Source organism: Embiotoca jacksoni, unplaced genomic scaffold, assembly GCF_022577435.1.
Source record: "Embiotoca jacksoni isolate LCO1_2020_lvr unplaced genomic scaffold, fEmbJac1.0.p SCAF_5, whole genome shotgun sequence".
Classification (NCBI taxonomy): domain Eukaryota; kingdom Metazoa; phylum Chordata; class Actinopteri; family Embiotocidae; genus Embiotoca; species Embiotoca jacksoni.
Genome location: NW_027185403.1, coordinates 17,430,557 through 17,448,011, shown reverse-complemented (window position 1 = coordinate 17,448,011; position 17,455 = coordinate 17,430,557). Strand labels below are relative to the sequence as shown.

At 43.9% G+C, this 17,455-nt stretch overlaps 2 protein-coding genes across 2 annotated transcripts in view; one reads left to right on the top strand and one right to left on the bottom strand.

Annotated features, from left to right (window-relative positions):
• Window positions 1-852: 852 nt before the first annotated feature.
• purab (purine-rich element binding protein Ab) lies at window positions 853-7,449 on the top strand. The gene has a single exon (XM_069170511.1). It carries the CDS (start codon window positions 948-950, stop codon window positions 1,788-1,790), a length of 843 nt encoding a protein of 280 aa, XP_069026612.1. The 5' UTR covers window positions 853-947; the 3' UTR covers window positions 1,791-7,449.
• A 5,085-nt stretch (window positions 7,450-12,534) lies between these two features.
• The window catches only part of psd2 (pleckstrin and Sec7 domain containing 2), a 33,968-nt gene continuing 29,047 nt past the window's right edge, over window positions 12,535-17,455 (bottom strand). The window contains 4 exon segments of the mRNA XM_069170392.1: window positions 12,535-15,510; window positions 16,040-16,183; window positions 16,478-16,622; window positions 17,234-17,391. Coding sequence (XP_069026493.1) covers window positions 15,280-15,510; window positions 16,040-16,183; window positions 16,478-16,622; window positions 17,234-17,391 — 678 coding nt within the window. The 3' untranslated portion in view covers window positions 12,535-15,279.

The window sequence follows — 17,455 nt, the reverse complement described above, 5'->3', positions numbered from 1 at the left end:
AATAGGAATTACTTCAGCTTCTTATTCCTGACTAATTGTCCAAGATACACGTATTTAGAAAGTTGTCTTTTTGCCAGTTTGCACTGATAAACCCCCTCAAAGCCTTCAGCAGATTCCCATTGACAAGCAGTGACACACAAGTCCAATCACAAGGTAATGATTCATGATGCTTCACAGTGGATCAGCCCCCGTCAGACTCCCACGCATGCCATCAGCTGCTGCTCATTCAGAAATATCTGTTGCACCCCGTTCTCTCCTTCCACCGGGACTTGTGTTGGTTCGCTGTCCGTGGTGCTGAAAGCCCCAAACAACTGTCCATGGTGCCGAAACACCCGAACCAACGCCCACCTGCTGTGACTTTGTCCGTGCTCCGCCCTTATTGTGTTTTACACCGTGTACAAACAAGTGTAATCTTTATAAACTTTGAAGGGAAGTAATCTATCTAGTCATTTATCTATCTATCTATCTATCTATCTATCTATCTATCTATCTATCTATCTATCTATCTATCTATCTATCTATCTATCTATCTATCTATCTATCTATCTATCTATCTATCTATCTATCTATCTATCTATCTATCTATCTATCTATCTATCTATCTATCTGTCTATCGGTCTTTACAACCATCTATGTATATATCTCTCCATCTATCTTTGATATTACTGCAGTGTCTTAGGCTCACGCGGGTGGGGGTTAACTTTCAGTTGCAATATACGGCTACATTAAAGGCTGAAATGAAAATAGTTTGAACCGTTGCTCAAACAGCGCGAGTGTCTTGAACGCAGCCCGCTCGGAGTACTACAGTGACACAGACTACAGTTACTTTCGTTTTTTCCTCCTCTCCTCCTCTCGTCTCGCGATAGAGCGGCGGAGTGGTTTGACGGGCAGTCGAGGTTGCAGCAGGCAGAGGGAGACGGTGGAAGGTAAAGCAGGGAGGCAGCATCATGGCGGACAGAGACAGTGGCAGTGACCACGGAGGGCCCACCGCAGGCCCCGGCACGCTGCCCCAGGGTGCGATGGGCGCCATGTCCCGGCTGCAGCACGACACCGAGGAGCTCGCCTCAAAGCGCGTCGACATCCAGAACAAGCGCTTCTACCTTGACGTGAAGCAGAATGTTAAAGGCCGCTTCCTAAAGATAGCCGAGGTCGGGGCTGGGGGAAACAAGAGCCGCCTCACTCTCTCCATGTCGGTTGCCGTGGAGTTCCGCGATTATCTCGGGGACTTTATCGAACATTACGCCCAGCTGGGCCCGAGCAACCCGGACGTGGTGCAGGATGAACCCCGGCGGGCGCTCAAGAGCGAATTCCTGGTGCGGGAGAATCGGAAATATTACATGGATCTGAAAGAAAACCAGAGGGGGCGGTTCCTGAGGATCCGACAGACCGTTAATCGGGGGCCCGGATTGGGAAGCGCGCAAGGCCAGACCATCGCTCTGCCGGCCCAGGGTCTCATCGAGTTCCGCGACGCTTTGGCCAAACTCATCGACGACTACGGCGTGGACGAGGAGCCGGCGGAGCTCCCGGAGGGCACCTCTCTCACGGTCGACAACAAGCGCTTCTTCTTTGACGTGGGTTCCAATAAGTACGGGGTCTTCATGCGGGTTAGTGAGGTGAAGCCCACGTACCGGAACTCCATTACAGTTCCCTGCAAAGTGTGGTCCAAATTCGGAAACACCTTCTGTAAATATGCGGAGGAGATGAGGAAGATCCAGGAGAGGAGTAGAGAGAAACGGGCCTCCGAACTACTACCTGAGGGCCCGCTCGGCGATGACGGCGACGAAGACTGACGCGGATTTTAGGAGAGCTGAAATGAAACAACCAAGACAAACTGAACTCTGAGAGAAAACGAGACTTTTAACTGTAAATTAGAAAGAGAATTTCCAAGGGAATCACCCCACACACACAACCTCCACAGACATGGCAGCACCTCTGCTGTCTCCTCGCTCATTTTACTGGATGTCACCCCACTTACCACCCATGTAACAGTAAGCCGCTGCTATCAAGGATTGAACTGTAAGATATGAACTGTTTCCTACTTGATTTAAATGACAATGAACAGAGTGTTTATATCTCTATCAACGACAGATTTTGCACACATCAAAGCTATTTCGAAAAAAAAATGTTTAAATGTTTTCAAACTGGTAAAATGCTAAGATTTAATCAAAGTAAAACCAGAGGTCTATTATATAAAATGACAGTCTTCATGTAGAACGAATATTTGACATCAGCACAAAGAGAATATATTATGGACTTTATGAAACCAAAATCTGATACCAGATGTATAGTTTATTATAAAGGTACGCAGAATAAATATGAAAGCGCTCTAAAAGTGTATGAACTGCAGAACACAGCACTACAGGCCTGTAAACACCTGTCAGCATGCGTGTAGGCTCATGTTTTGAAAAGAAGTTGGCAAAGTAGGCTTTAGTCTTTAATTTGACCTAAAACATAGTCTGCTAATGAAAGTATTTCTATCGCGCCATTATGGAAAGGTTGAGACTCAAAACTAAATAGCCTATTTTGTGCGCCTCAAACCAATGAGATAAATCTCTCGGAGCTACTCTATTGAATATCAACCCTCTTGCACCATGTCCATATAAACTTAAATGAAAAAAGTGCTAACTTAGATGTACTAATTATGATTTTGTGAATCAGATGTTAAAAAAAAAAAAAAAAAAAAAAAAAAATCCTTATTAAGATACCCACGTTTTCTGTGGGTTAAATCTTTTTCTTTGTTACTTTGTTGTATTTTCCTCTGGGGGGGTGGGGGATGCAAAAGAAAAAGGTCCACTTGTAGGAGCGCGAGGCGCGGAAACAAAAACAAAAAAAAAGACGCGTCGGCGCAGCGCGCGGCGAGGCAACGCATCCTCTCTGACGTCATTACGACCCGTGCCTTATACACTCCACTCGTTTACGTGTTCTCACGTGGATGGTCTGTGACCTCGACCGCTGTATGTTTTCATTTACGAGTGCTGTTATGTAGGCAGAAATATATACTCACCAGGGCTGTGGGATTCGCACCCCTGCAGTGCATGGAGCATGCATGGCAACACCAAAAGTAAGCTGAAAGGCTGCTGGAAGCTTAGGGGGGGGCCCAACTGTGGCGTAGGGTAGAAAGGCCCCGGTTGCGAGGTGGGAGGGGTGGGGGCTCACTAAATTATGGCACCCCGGAGCCCAGAATCCCTATAGCAGCACCCCTGGCTGAGTGGCCCCTCGCAGAGTCGAACCGGAGAACGACCCGGGACGTGCTGCCCGTGGCCGTGCTGACTGTGAGCGTGGAGTTTAAACTGGAGATGTTACGGGTGGCTTTGCACACCATATGCACCAAGATATTGAAAAGAAAAACAGCGACAACAAAAAACAAAAACAGGAGCGGCTGGATGAGGCTATTTGTCAGAGCTGAGATGGATGCTGTTAAAGAGCCAGGCAGTCAGCCAGCCAGGCGGGCCAGCCGGCCGGTCCCATGCAGTCAGTCTGAGTGCAGTCCAGCGGATGTAGAGGCCTATCAGTGCAGGGCCGACGCAGTATCTATCTCTTTATGGTGCTACAGCCCCTCGATCCCTCCTTGGGGGCCTCGCCGCTCAGAATATGTCACTTTTGCATTATTGGTATTCTGATGCTCTTTTATTGTTTTCTTCTTCTTCTTCTTCTTTTCTCCACATTATGTTGTCCACAACGTGTCGGGTTTCTCCCTCCCAGCCAGAGACGAAGCCACTGACGAGTGTAGGACATTTCATGTTAGTGTGCAATATTGTGTACGTGCCAATCGTGGCATTGTATCACGTGTATAGACTATTAAAAGACGAAAAAAATGTATAGGCTATGTGATCAGTAGATATTTGAAAGCATGATGATGAGGTTGATGCATCTGCATTATATTTCCGAAATGTGAAGACTTTCTTCTTAAGCACTTGCTCAAAGTGAAAAAAAAAAAGTCAGACTAGCAGTGAGGTGTTTTTCCTGTCACATTCTGTAAACCAGTAGGCTGCCTTGTCCGTCTCTCAGTGCGCGTAAACTAGTTCGGGTGTTTTTACGTCCCCCCTACAGAGTCACCCCAGAGAAAAACCATTTCCCTCCTCATTCCTCTCCGAACACACACACAACACGGACTGTCAACGACCTCAGACCGTCTCCATGTCAACCCCTCTGCAGCAGCCTACACTCAAGCTGAATAGTATCTCGGGCCTTTAGTCCAGGGGTGGCTGACACACTCACACACATACAGTCTCCCCCTGTTGAGGCCTCTTGTTGCTATCTGAGTGTTTGGGAGGCCTCGAAAGTATTTTGAATGGTGTCTAGAAGTGCACAAGGCCTTGTGTCATTAGACGCCAGGAAACTGTGTGTTTGGAGCCCGAGTGCGACCCCTCTCTTGCCTGGGACCGCCGGTCGCAGGTGAACTACGATTTGACTGGCTTTTTCTGCAGTTTCACTTGAGCTGGGCGATAGTGATCGGTCACAGCAGACCCGTAGGACAGAGGAGTTTGTTGTTGTTTTTACAATGAGGATCACAATCCTTCTCTCTGATGTGGGCAGACTCTGATCTCAGATCTGCTTCTCTTTCCCAGCTCAGGCTTCAGAACATAAAAGAGGCCCTGCTCATTGTCTGTGCAGCAAGAGTTGTTTGAATGCGTCATTTAGGACATGCAGTCCATTCCTTCTTTTTGACCCGACTGACCTTTAGGCTTACATTAAAGCTCTACTTAACAATCAATGTCCTCCAAGTATTGAGTTCACCAATCAGGTTTATTTAAAGCAGGTTGGCCTGCAACCACTAATACAACAGAGCCTGGTCACAGGCCCTGTCAGAGTGGCGTGCCACCTAGCTGGCATGAAGGGGAAACAGACTGAATGGATTGCAGCTTTACAGGCCTCGGCTGGATAAAAGTGGCTAATGCAGTTACAGGCCGGGCCTACCACACGTGTGGGATAGCTGAGGCAGGATTCCCCAGAACACTCCTGGGATGAAAATGTATCGGGAGTCGTGTTGAATCCTGACTTTAAACAGTCGATCCGTGTTGGACTGCTCGTGCCTGTCGTGACGGAGCCCAGAAAAACGTTCTAGAAAATCCCATCTGTTCCACGCAGGACTTTTTAGCCTGAGTTTGTCTCAGAGTGATGGTGAAAGGCCCGATGAAGCCTGGCACTGCACTGTAGGGGCTTACCAGCAGCAGCCTGCCGAGACCCTCTGACCCGGCTGCGGGACAGAGCCAGTTAGGACTTTTCTCTCTGTTTTGTAGAAGAACAGGGAATCTCTTTCCACTCTTGCAGAGATGACCATATTTCCTCACACTGCCCTGTGAATTATATATATATAAAAAAAGAAACAGTTTCCAGTGAACTCGTGTACAAGCCACACATGACTATGTGCTCAGCTAAGCACATCTGAGGTCAACCAGAGTTCAACTCGAGTTCAACAAGAGTCTGAACTCTCTGTCGTGATGCAGCACTTATTCCCCAAAGTGTTCTAGCTTTAGCTTGATTAGGCCTCTAGGAGGCTCATGCTACATGAAGACTGGAAATACAACACTTCCTTTCTCTTTTTCTCTTTTCTCTAATGGCCAAATATAAGGAGAGCCTGAACCTGCTCATAAAGTTCCCTTTGTGAATGCCTCACTCCGTAAAACGCACACATTTTTTTTGAAGATTAAAAGACGTGTTGTCTTGTCTTGTTTTGTTACCGACTGTAATGGTGCTTCTGGGTCAGTTGTGTTTTCAGTGCAGAGTGATGCCGTTGTGAAACATGACTCGTCCCTTTTGGGTCGCAGCTCTGTGTGCGTTACAGAGGAAGGGGGCACGTGTGCGTTTGCAGAAAACGGAGCGATCAAATCGGATTTCTCATTATTCGAGAACTCACCCAGTATCACAGCAAAACCTGGTGTGACCTTGCAGCCATGTTGTGCCCACATTACACGGTCATCCATTTCTGGGATGCAAATGCAAAATGGTAGGCAGATGCTTTTTGTCTTGTTTTCTGTAACGTGCTGTCCTCGGTGGCTCTGGCTAAACTCAGTGTACATGAGTGACGGTGCACTGAAGCTGTTAGTATTGATGAGAATGATGTTTTGATTTATGAAAACAGGGGTTGCCATCCTAGCAATCCCCGCTCATGACGTTATCCTGCCTTTTGATCATTTACAAGTGCAGTGTTCATTTGTCAAATTTGATTGAAAGAGCTTCTTTTTTCTTGTTCAAACTAAAGTTAACCTGACCATTCCTTACACATACCGACTGATGGAAACAAGAAAAGTTCAATAGTACACATAGCTCCAAAGTGCAGCAGTGGCTACTTGTTGCATGTAACTGCGATTGCTAGGATGGCTCCGGCTGTGGGTGCTTTGACTGCTTGTTCCTCCTGTCTACTGTTTCGGACCATTCAGAGTTCCTGGTTAATCACGCAGCCAATCGCAGCCTCTGGTCAAAGCCAAGCACTATATGACTCATCACAAACCACTGACAGAGGAGCTCATTCAGCACGTCTTCTGTTTGCACACGCACCAAGTCGTAGGGTCCATCCTGTCTGCAGACTGTATAGGCTACTGTTGTGTATAGTTCTAAAGATTACGATGTATTGAAGATGAAACGGATCCTGGATTTTAAGGGGTGGGGTCAATGCACAATGAACATATCCCATGTCACCGTTTGGTCTAAATCCCTTTACCATCCCCATATGAGATAATATGTTGTATCTTTCAAAAATATTTTATCTGTGGTGTGTGTGTGTGTGTGTGTGTGTATATATATATATATATATATGGTTTGTTATATATGATGCTCCTCCTTTCAGAAAAATATAACATGTAAACAGGAAAAACATATTGCTGTTTTTTTCCTTTGTATTTTATACTTACAGAAAGCATTGAATAAAAATGGATAAATACTTGCACTTTAGATATGTTAAGAAAAATAAAAATCTGCATATTATTTTTGATAGGGATCTCACATTTAAGAGTATAAATTACAGGCTTTGTGACTATTGCTGGACAGAGATGTATTGAGTTAAACTTATTGAAGTATATTTTGTCTGTGTGTCAGAAGGTTTACTAAAGTAAATTGCATGATAAAGTAGTGCTACACCGATATTGTTCTTTTTTTAGTTGGTAAAAATGTCTGAAAACTGTGATAACAACCCTCTTGTATCATGTTTAACCTCTCCTCACCCATTCAAGAATATTTCTGACTGAAATATGGCCTTTCCTGACTACATGACGATGGTGCTTACTTTGGCTTTGACATCAAGCTCATTCTATACATCTCAACATCATCAGAACTCGCGTCCTTACACTTCATTACTTTCTGTTATGTACTCTCACTACCTTATTAAATTTCCGTTGATGGCAAAAAAAAAAAAAAAGGTGTGCTGTTTTGTACATTGCTGTTTGTTTTAATGTTGGGGAGCCTTGTTGTCTGAAAAATGACTAATCGCGCAATAAAATGTCATCTCACATGTCCCTGTCTCTGCACAACTGTCTCAACACTACAGTCGGCCAACGTTAGCAGTGCAGGGCTCAATAAATCAAAACAAACTGGAGCCATCGACTGAATACCATCGAGAATCACCATTAAAATCGTCATTCTTTTTCTAAGTAAATTGGGCCTGTTCAGACACACACTGCAGGCGTATTGATTAGCATATATAAATCCAACATTATTTAAAACTTTAAAACACGTGACTCCCCATCAGCTGTCCACTGGAAGCTTCTTTGTGTACGAATGGAAACAACAGGAGGGTAAACTACGTTGAATGGATGCAAAGATCCAATTTTGTTGTTGCTGTTTTTAACATTTTGCTTATATTTAGAAAGAGAGCGGTTGAGACGGACAGGAAAGGAGCAGAGGAGTGACAGATAGCAAAGGTCCGCTGCTAAAGATGTTCAAGCCCACGCTGTAATCGCTCGAACCATTCGGCCATCGGGTTGCTCCTGAAGATCACCTTTTACACTTTTGACTTTCACGTGGAAAATCAAAGGTAAAGTACCGGACTGTTGCCCCCGTAGGAAAGAGGGACCACTGTTCACAGAGCAGTTTTAACTATTATCACCCGGGTGAGGATTATTCAGTTTGCAATAAGCACCAAAAGCAGTGAAAAAGTAAACTGAGGGAACTTCACGTTAAAATCTCAGCTATTGTAAACAACATCTTAAAACCGGTGGAAGTTTAAGAGCTAAAGTGGCATTTCTTCTAACAACAACGACATTTTACTGGAGTTACTTGTATTAACTAGACACAGCTCGATATTAAGCAGACGTGTTTTGGAGGAATTAATTGCTGAAGTAAACAGAAGTTATAAGGAGTGACATGTCAGACACATAACAGGCCGGTTTTAAACAGGTAATAGGAGAGTAGTGATATACAGTCGTTTGGAAGTTATAGCTTAAATACTTTTCAAAATATATTTAATAAAACAAACATTGTCCCTTCTTTTCTGAATTGTGTGGCCCTTTTGCAACCATTTGTGCTTTATCAAACCAATGCAATTAGTCAATGGGGAACTGAATGTCAAATTAGATGTGAATATTTTTGGGTTTACGTATTGGCCCGAGCACGAGGCCAACAAGATAGTTGGGGTTATTTTGACAGCAGAAGCACGCTGTTCCCTTTAAGCTCAGCTGTAGCTGCACAAACATTCATGAGGCACAAGCCATGTGCATCAGCTGCTACTACCAAAACACACCTGAATCTCTCATTGATCTGCCCGCAGTTTGAGTTGCATTGTGGGTAACTTTATCCAAACTGAAGCGATAAGCATGAAACAAGTACAGGCCTTATTAATGAAACTCATTCTGACTGAATTTCACTTTGCCTTTCTGTGGCACGGAAACCAAACACAGCCACTGTTAGTAGAATAAGTAAATACTCCTTCTATAAAAAAAAAAATCTAAACGTCTGCGGTGACCTGAAGCTAATGTTTCTGACCTGCATCACACTGTGGTTTAGCTTTGTCCTGCTCTTTAATAGTCTGTAGAGAATTGATGAATTTCCCAAACTCCTCAGTCAGTCCTCACCTGTGAAGCCATTCAGTTAAAAATATTGTTTGAAAGTAAAATCTTACCTTAGTTTTGTGTTCAGTCAGGTATCGCTGCACTCTGCCGGCAGTTTCTGGAGCTTTGAATATTTTCTCAAACTTTAAAATACTTCTTTTCCAGTTTGTTATCTTTAAACAAGGCTTGCAGTATCTCCATATGTGTTGAATATTGTTCACTCTGGCACAGATTAGGTGGTAATAAATGCAAACCCACCATGATGTCAGCCACTTCGCCTGTGTCCATCGCCATCTTGCGTTTTTGGAGCCAGAAGTGACCATATTTGGACGGACTAAGGAGGAGTCAGGAATGGATGAGCACCCAGACATGCCCCCAAACATACCTCTTCCTGATGCCTAATATCTAATTGATTAAGCAATTATTTTTTAGAACTGGTCAGAAAGACAACATTTAGCAAATGACACCAAAAAAACCATCTTGAACGAATATTTCAGTAGAAGTTGATTCCGGTTGGTTTTAGTTTATCTGTATTTTAAGGCACTTCTTCTCTTTTCAGACCCGGAAACTATGTCCACTTTTGTATACAATCTGTGGCTTGTGTCTCTTGATTAAATATTTATTCTGTTGTCAAATTCTGTTACCCTGCACACTTTTTAAAAACACTTCCCAGAAAAAAGGTTTTAATATTCTGGCCAATGGTGCTATGCTAACCTTCTGCCTTTTTAAAAAAAAAATTTTTAAACCTTTTCCTTGCAGGCCCACACATAGATCTTATTCTTTCCATTGTGACTTATCATGTTACAGTGCATCCGGAAAGTATTCGCAGCGCTTCACTTTTTACACATTTTGTTATGTTACAGTTTTATTCCAAAATGGATTAAATTCATTTTTTTCCTCAAAGTTCTACACGCAATATCTCATAATGACAAAGTGAAAATAGTTTGTTTAAAATGTTTGCAAATCTATTAAAAATAAAGAATGAAAATATAACACGTACATAAGTATTCACAGCCTTTGCTCAATACTTTGTTGAAGCACCTTTGGCAGAAATTACAGCCTCAAGTCTTTTTGAGTACGATGCTATAAGCTTGGCACCTATTATTGGGCAGTTTCTACCATTCTTCTTTGCAGGACCTCTCAAGCTCCATCAGGTTGGATGGGGAGCGTCGGTGCACAGACATTTTCAGATCTCTCCAGAGATGTTCAATCAGGTTCAAGTCTGGGCTCTGGCTGGGCCTCTCAAAGACATTCACAGAGTTGTCCTGAAGCCATTCCTTTGTTATCTTGGCTGTGTGCTTCGGGTCGTTGTCCTGTTGGAAGATGAACCTTCGCCCCAGTCTGAGGTCCAGAGCGCTCTGGAGCAGGTTTTCATCAAGGATGTCTCTGTACATTGCTGCATTCATCTTTCCCTCCATCCTGACAAGTCTCCCAGTTCCTGCCGCTGAAAAACATCCCCACAGCATGATGCTGCCACCACGCTTCACCGTAGAGATGGTATTGGCCAGGTGATGAGCGGTGCCTGGTTTCCTCCAAACATGATGCTTGACATTCAGGCCAAAGAGTTCAATCTTTGTTTCATCAGACCAGAGAATTTAGTTTCTCATGGTCTGACAGTCCTTCAGGTGCCTTTTGGTAAACTCCAGGTGGGCTGTCATGTGCCTTTTACTGAGGAGTGGCTTCCATCTGGCCACTCTACCATACAGGCCTGCTTGGTGGAGTGCTGCAGAGATGGTTGTCCTTCTGGAAGGTTCTCCTCTCTTCACAGAGCAACGTTGGAGCTCTGTCAGAGTGACCATCGGGTTCTTGGTCACCTCCCTGACTGAGGCCCTTCTCCCCCGATCACTCAGTTTGGCCGGGCGGCCGACTCTAGGAAGAGTCCTGGTGATTCAAACTTCTTCCATTTACGGATGATGGAGGCCACTGTGCTCATTTGGACCTTCAATGCTGCAGACATGTTTCTGTACCGTTCCCCAGATCTGTGCCTCGATACAATCCTGTCTCGGAGGTCTACAGACAATTCCTTGGACTTCATGGCTTGGTTTGTGCTCTAACATGCACTGTCAACTGTGGGACCTTATATGTGTGTGTCTTTCCAAATCATGTCCAATCAACTGAATTTACCAGGTGGACTCCAATCAAGTTGTAGAAACATCTCAAGGATGATCAGTGGAAACAGGATGCACCTGAGATCAATTTTAAGTGTCATGGCAAAGGCTGTGAATACTTATGTACATGTGATTTTTTTTCATTTTTGATTTTTAATAGATTTGCAAAAATTTCAGAATTGTTTATTTCACGTTGTCATTATGGGATATTGTGTGTATAATTTTGAGGGAAAAAATGAATTTAATCCATTTTGGAATAAGGCTGTAATATAACAAAATGTGGAAAAAGTGAAGCGCTGTGAATACTTTCCGGATGCACTGTATATTACTTCCAAAAAAGTCTCATTATTAAACCTGCTCCACCATAAATCACAGTAAAAGATAATTCTGGGGGAATTATATCAGGGTGGATATATTGCTAACTTAGCTTTTACCAAATTGGTGATATATTTTCAAATATTAAATGTGTCATTTTTAAAAAAAAAAAATTTTAAGCAAAAGGATTAAAACAAAATTCTCAAAAGCATAATGTCCTCATATGTTGACAACTGAACAGGACTATTCATTCTACCCAGATAAAATGCTATACTTTATACATTTTTAAGTTACCACATCCCAAAAGGCTTGGCATTGTCCATAGTGATATCGTGGTAAATTCAATATTGAACTTGTGATGACCACCCCAAAAAGTAAAAGCTGACAACAGTCCCTTCAATTAGCTTCAATAAAGTGTCAGCAAGTGTCAGTATTAGGTTTGGTTATGTACCAAACGTTTTGGATATTATAAGTCAGTTGTTTCACAGTCAAAACAGATCATCTACTGTCTGTCTGTGACTATGGTCTGTAACAGCAGCCCGTATCACCACGTTAGTTTACAAATGCAATCAGCATTTCTCAGAAAGTTGTAGCTGAACTTCTCCACCATGCCTGCAGATGTAGGAGGTCACGAAGGTGGTGTCGTTTAACTTTAGATTTGACTCATTAAAAAAAAAGATGGAGATGATACAGCGGTGACACACCGAGCGCCGCTCGACTCGTTCACGTGCAGCAGACATCAAATGTCACGCTGAGCTTATTTTGCGAACTTGAACTTAAACGTCACACTCGACGACAATGACTTGTTCCAAGACGGGATGATACTGTATGTTTTTAGTAACTGACAGTTTGTCTGTGACCGATAGGGACGTTCAGGCTCACAGTTTTGGTCTAGTTAACAGCTGCTTTCAAATTTAGCTCTCAACTGCAGGCTAAACATATTAATATGCATCCACTGAACAAGTGATTTACCACTCGTGAAAATGATGATGCCAATCCTGAACAAAAGCTGTTCAAAATATTACACAGTAATATTCATGTCTACAGAGTATCAAATATGTCAGTGGCACACAAATTAGAAAACTGCTGTAAACTCTTTAAGAGATGAATAAATTACAACCACAACCATCTGTATAAAAGCTTACTTTATGAAGCACAGACTAAATATTCAGTAAATATGTCCTTTACATGGTATGAGCATCCTGTCAAAAAGTTCTGATATACAAACGAAACAAACAAAAAGACAGATTCCAATGCTGACATCAAAGTGCCAAAGTTATCTTTTTTTTTTTTTTAATTTTTTTTTTTTTTTTAATAAAACATAACAATCAACATTTTTTTTTTTCTCACAATCCTATATTACAGCACAGGCCTACCCTAGAACATTGGGAAACAATGGTTAGCACAACAGCCAAAGTGACTATAAGGGGAAGTCTCCCTGTAAGAAAGCAGTTATTTATCTAACAATACAGCTTTAGAAAATGGTACTTGCTCTCTGAAAGCTCCGTTTCAGCGTCTTGGTCTGAACAAGACTCAGGTTCCAGGATTCCAGTTTCCAGCCGAGTTCCCAAAAAGGATCCCAGATCCCATCAGCCTCTATAAATATGATACACGAAGCGGCAGAAGTGCCGGTTCCAGAGCCAAATATATAAATATTCATACTGTCAACATCCACAACTCTCATTATGTCAACATGCTGCTGTGCCTCTCGGGCTGAGTGAGGAGACGCTGAAATTACCGATCTACAGTTGTGTCATAAGCAAAATATACGGAAAGAGAACGCGTGTGCGCGCGTGCGTGTGTGTGTGTGTGTGTGTGAGAGAGAGATGGGGGAGTTAGGATCAATTAAGGTGCTCACAAACAGCGGTACCACCACATCTCCACACAAGTCCTCCTTCCAGAACCAGGCTTCATGTGTTGTTGTTGTTTTCCTCGGTCTGAGAAGATGTGTGCCGGATGTCCGTTTGCCGGTTCTTGACTGGCAGACGCGTCGTACTAAGAAAACCAAAGCAGTCTCCTCTTCTTGGAAAACAGGTCTCTCCTCATCCTCCTCACCCACATCAGGGTGTTTTGATGGCTACTTTGCTGGTGGACTCGTTCCCCTTCTCCATCTCAGTATGCCGACAGGTTTTCTGACTTAACACACCAAGCTGGAGCAGTCCTACTGCTACACCCTGCAATCAGCCAGACAGTCTGAAATAAACCAGGGCCTGCTTTCCCAAAAACATCATCTAATGGGAGGGATGGCCGTGGAAGGGACACACCAGGACTAGCAAGTCTTGTACCAGGCAAAGAAGACTACAATAGGTCCATGTAACGTGATAAATCAGAGCAGAGAACAGATAGAGGTAAAGGAACATCTTTCATCACAAGGATAACGGCTGCCTAATGAAGATGCTTTTAGAAGACCCAGGCCTGATTGTGATGGCAGTCTTATTCAGCAGAAGGCCGTTTCATTGGTTCTCACCAAACATGCTCAAGAAATCCCTCATTTAATACCATGACACGGCTATATTTACTTCTTCCTGTTGCCTACAGCTTTAACATCTTCACTGGAACCACTTTAAAAAGCATTCCAACACACACACACACACACACACACACACACACACACACACACACACACACACACACCATGACCCACTCGTACTGTATGCCTCCCTCCCACACGTTCCTGTTCTTCCCTTCATTTCTTCAGAAACCTCACACCCAGCCATGCAGGACTATTGTTACACATCACTTCTGGCAGCTCAGTGGACTCACACACGATATAAAAGGAGCAGGAAGGGGAAAACACAGAACATGGCACAGTGCTTTCCTTCAGTTACATCCTCTTTAACCCCCTAAAAACATACAGAAGAAGTACATACACGTTAGTATTTGGGGTTGCGGCAGCCGGGGGGGGGAAAAAAACACAGGAACACGCGTTTGACCTCTGACAAGTGACCGAGTAGCATTTTCCAAATCCCTCAACAGCAGGTGTCGAGGTGCCCTTGAGTAAGGCACTCAATCTCCAGTTCCTCTGGTGGAGCAGCTCAGTGAGCAGTTTAAACCGTGGTTCCACTTGGCAGCTCCTGCACACGTGTGAATGTACAGGATGTAAATGTATGAATGGTCAGAAGGAAAAAGGGCAAGCATGCTCAGTGTAAACGCTTCCTGGGCTGAATGAAGGTTCGGAGAGGTAAATAAATAAATAAATAAATATGCTATACAAGGACTCGAGTTCTGTTGAGAGATATGCTGTATCTTCACACACCACGCTCCACCCACACGGTGGGTCCGTACAGTACATATACCTGTGAGTGGCTGAGTGTGGAAACGCCAGCTGAAAAAAAAGGCCAAAATGCTACAGTAGTACCGTCTCTACCAGGTTCATGTCATTCACTGCCTGAGAGCTCCGACGGGACAGAGACGACGAAGGCCGACCAGTCGCTGCGTCTCTCTTTCTTCTCTTTCTGGCCTTCGACTGATACTTTATGAACGACTCCAAGTTCTTCTCATAACGAAACACACAGGTCAACTAAAGACAACTGCTTCACTCTGACTTTTCTAAATAATACTGATGATGTTGATATAAATAGTGATCACAGTCTGGATCATTTTAAATGTGCAATAATAAAAGTTCAAGGAACTGAGGTTTGGCAGGGTTACTTGTTGGGTATCAAGGGCACGCTCTTCATCTTCTTCATCTATTGCTCAAGGGCAGAAACTTATCATCGGGGCTGATAAATTCTGGGAAGGAGAGTGATGACTTACTGAGGAATGAAGGAGCCCAAAACACAAAATACTGACAACAAATCCAGAAAGGAGTTGTAGGGTTAAGATAGTTTGGCTTGGAGGGATGTTGCTTCCTGGTCCTCCTTCCTCTCCTTTCCTCAGCTCCTCTGTCCCGGGACAGTGCATCCAGCCGCCCTCCCGTTCAGGCCGCCGTGGGCCTGGCTGATGGACGGGGAGGACTGCGTCTTGCGGAGGTGGCACTCGCGGCCGGCCAGGCCGCCCTCCATCATCAGGCCAGCCATCACGCTGGCCTCGATCTTCTCAAGGTCGTCCGTCTCTGCACGGATTTTAGCCTGAAGGAGGCTGATGTACGTCTCATACCGAGTCTTCTGCTCAGAGAGACAGACGGGAAGACCGAGGAAAGATAAATCAAGAGTCAAAGGAAGGAGACTGACGGCCTGATTTCAGGCAGTTAGGACACACTAGACATGCTATCGACATGTAATCTGTATCCGAGTCTTTGTATTTAAACCTGACGTGAAGATGATGAGTTCTCATAAAGTCAATTTACACCCACATTAACGCGTTTTCTCTTCAGATGATCAGTTATCTACAGAAAGATTACATGTCAATACCAGGTGTAAATGAGTTATCTGTTACATTACAACTAGCTAAGGTATGAATGATCTAAGTGGGATATTAATATCAAGAGGGAACGTTTCAGACCCAGAATTATACGACCCGTCCATTTTGAGGCTGAAATTGATTCTAAACATTAAATACTAAAAACAGACGAGTATAAGAACAGAAAAGATCAGACACTGGTCATCTGTCATAATTCATGGTCTCTTAGCTGCTATCTGCTCTAAAGAAAAAGAAGAAAAAGAGAAATGAATGAGATCTGGACAAAGTCTGTACCTCGTACGTGAGGTAGTGCTCTTTGAGCCGGAACTCCTCCCACTCTCGGCTTTTTGGGTCGGCTGAGGGCACGTTTTTTCGATGCTCTTCCAGCTCCAGGCTCATCTGCTTCAGCTTGCTCTCGTGACTCAGCAGCTGCTCCTCCTGCACCAATCACAGCCGCAACAAAAGCCGGAAGACCCCCGAAACAGCCAATCAGACGCAAGCAGACACAAATAGAATATGTAAAATTACCCGACCCTGTGTGGTGGTATTTAATGTATTGTGCATGCTGGTAATAGAAGCAAGATACTGATGTAGTATTGGCAATAGACTATAATGTTTCTAATAAAATAAAATTAAAGAGATTAATAGCTGCTGCTCTTTCGACTGTCATCTGTGTGTGTGTGTGTGTGTGTGTGTGTGTGTGTGTGTGTGTGTGTGTGTGTGTGTGTGTACCTGCTTGAGTCTGGTGGACGAGGACGGCAGGATAGGCCGACAGAATTTCTTCATGGAGCCGATGGCAGCGGGGAAGGCTGGAGCGGAGAACAGCGCCGCCACCAGGTTTATCCGGAAGATCCAAGACATCATCTCCTCCTCACTCCTGGACACAGAGACAGAGAGAGACAGAGAGACACACACACAGAGAGAGAGAGAGAGAGACAGAGAGAGAGAGAGACACAGAGAGAGAGAGAGAGAGAGAGAGAGAGAGAGAGACAGAGACACACAGAGAGAGAGAGAGAGAGAGACAGAGAGACACACACAGAGAGAGAGAGAGACAGAGAGAGAGAGACACACACAGAGAGAGAGAGAGAGAGAGAGAGAGAGAGAGAGAGAGAGAGAGAGAGAGAGAGAGAGACACACACAGAGAGAGAGAGAGAGAGAGAGAGAGAGAGAGACAGAGAGGGTGGATAATGAGCGAGAAGTAGTCACTGGATTGAAGTTTCTTTGGTTTTACATATTTAGTACTTCATGAAGTCTGTTTTAAGAGAGAGAAGTGCCACATAGAGTTGTTTTTTTTTTAATGAACATTATCCTCCATCAATCCTTTATTTGACACCTGATTAAGCTGTTCGGACATTATTCTTAAACCATCCACTGATAGACACAGAAACGTTTCATGATCTTTTGGCTAAGTAAAAAAATCAAAACTAGTGATAAAATGAAGAAAAGGAGATGTTTTTTTTAATTTAATTTTTGACATGGCCGACTCACGGGGCCTGCAGCAGGAAGACTCTCCAGTCGGAGGTTTTGAGCTTCAGTACGTTGGCTCTCTTGCTGTAGTCGGTGGCACGAGTTGCTAAAGCGTGATGGATCCGCACTGCGTTCTTCAGGTCCACCTCTGAAATGTCAGCGTCTGGCTTGTACTCATCCTGGTAAACAGAAACAATACGGGCAGGTTACAGAAACTCTATTTAGGAATTGACTCTCACAGCA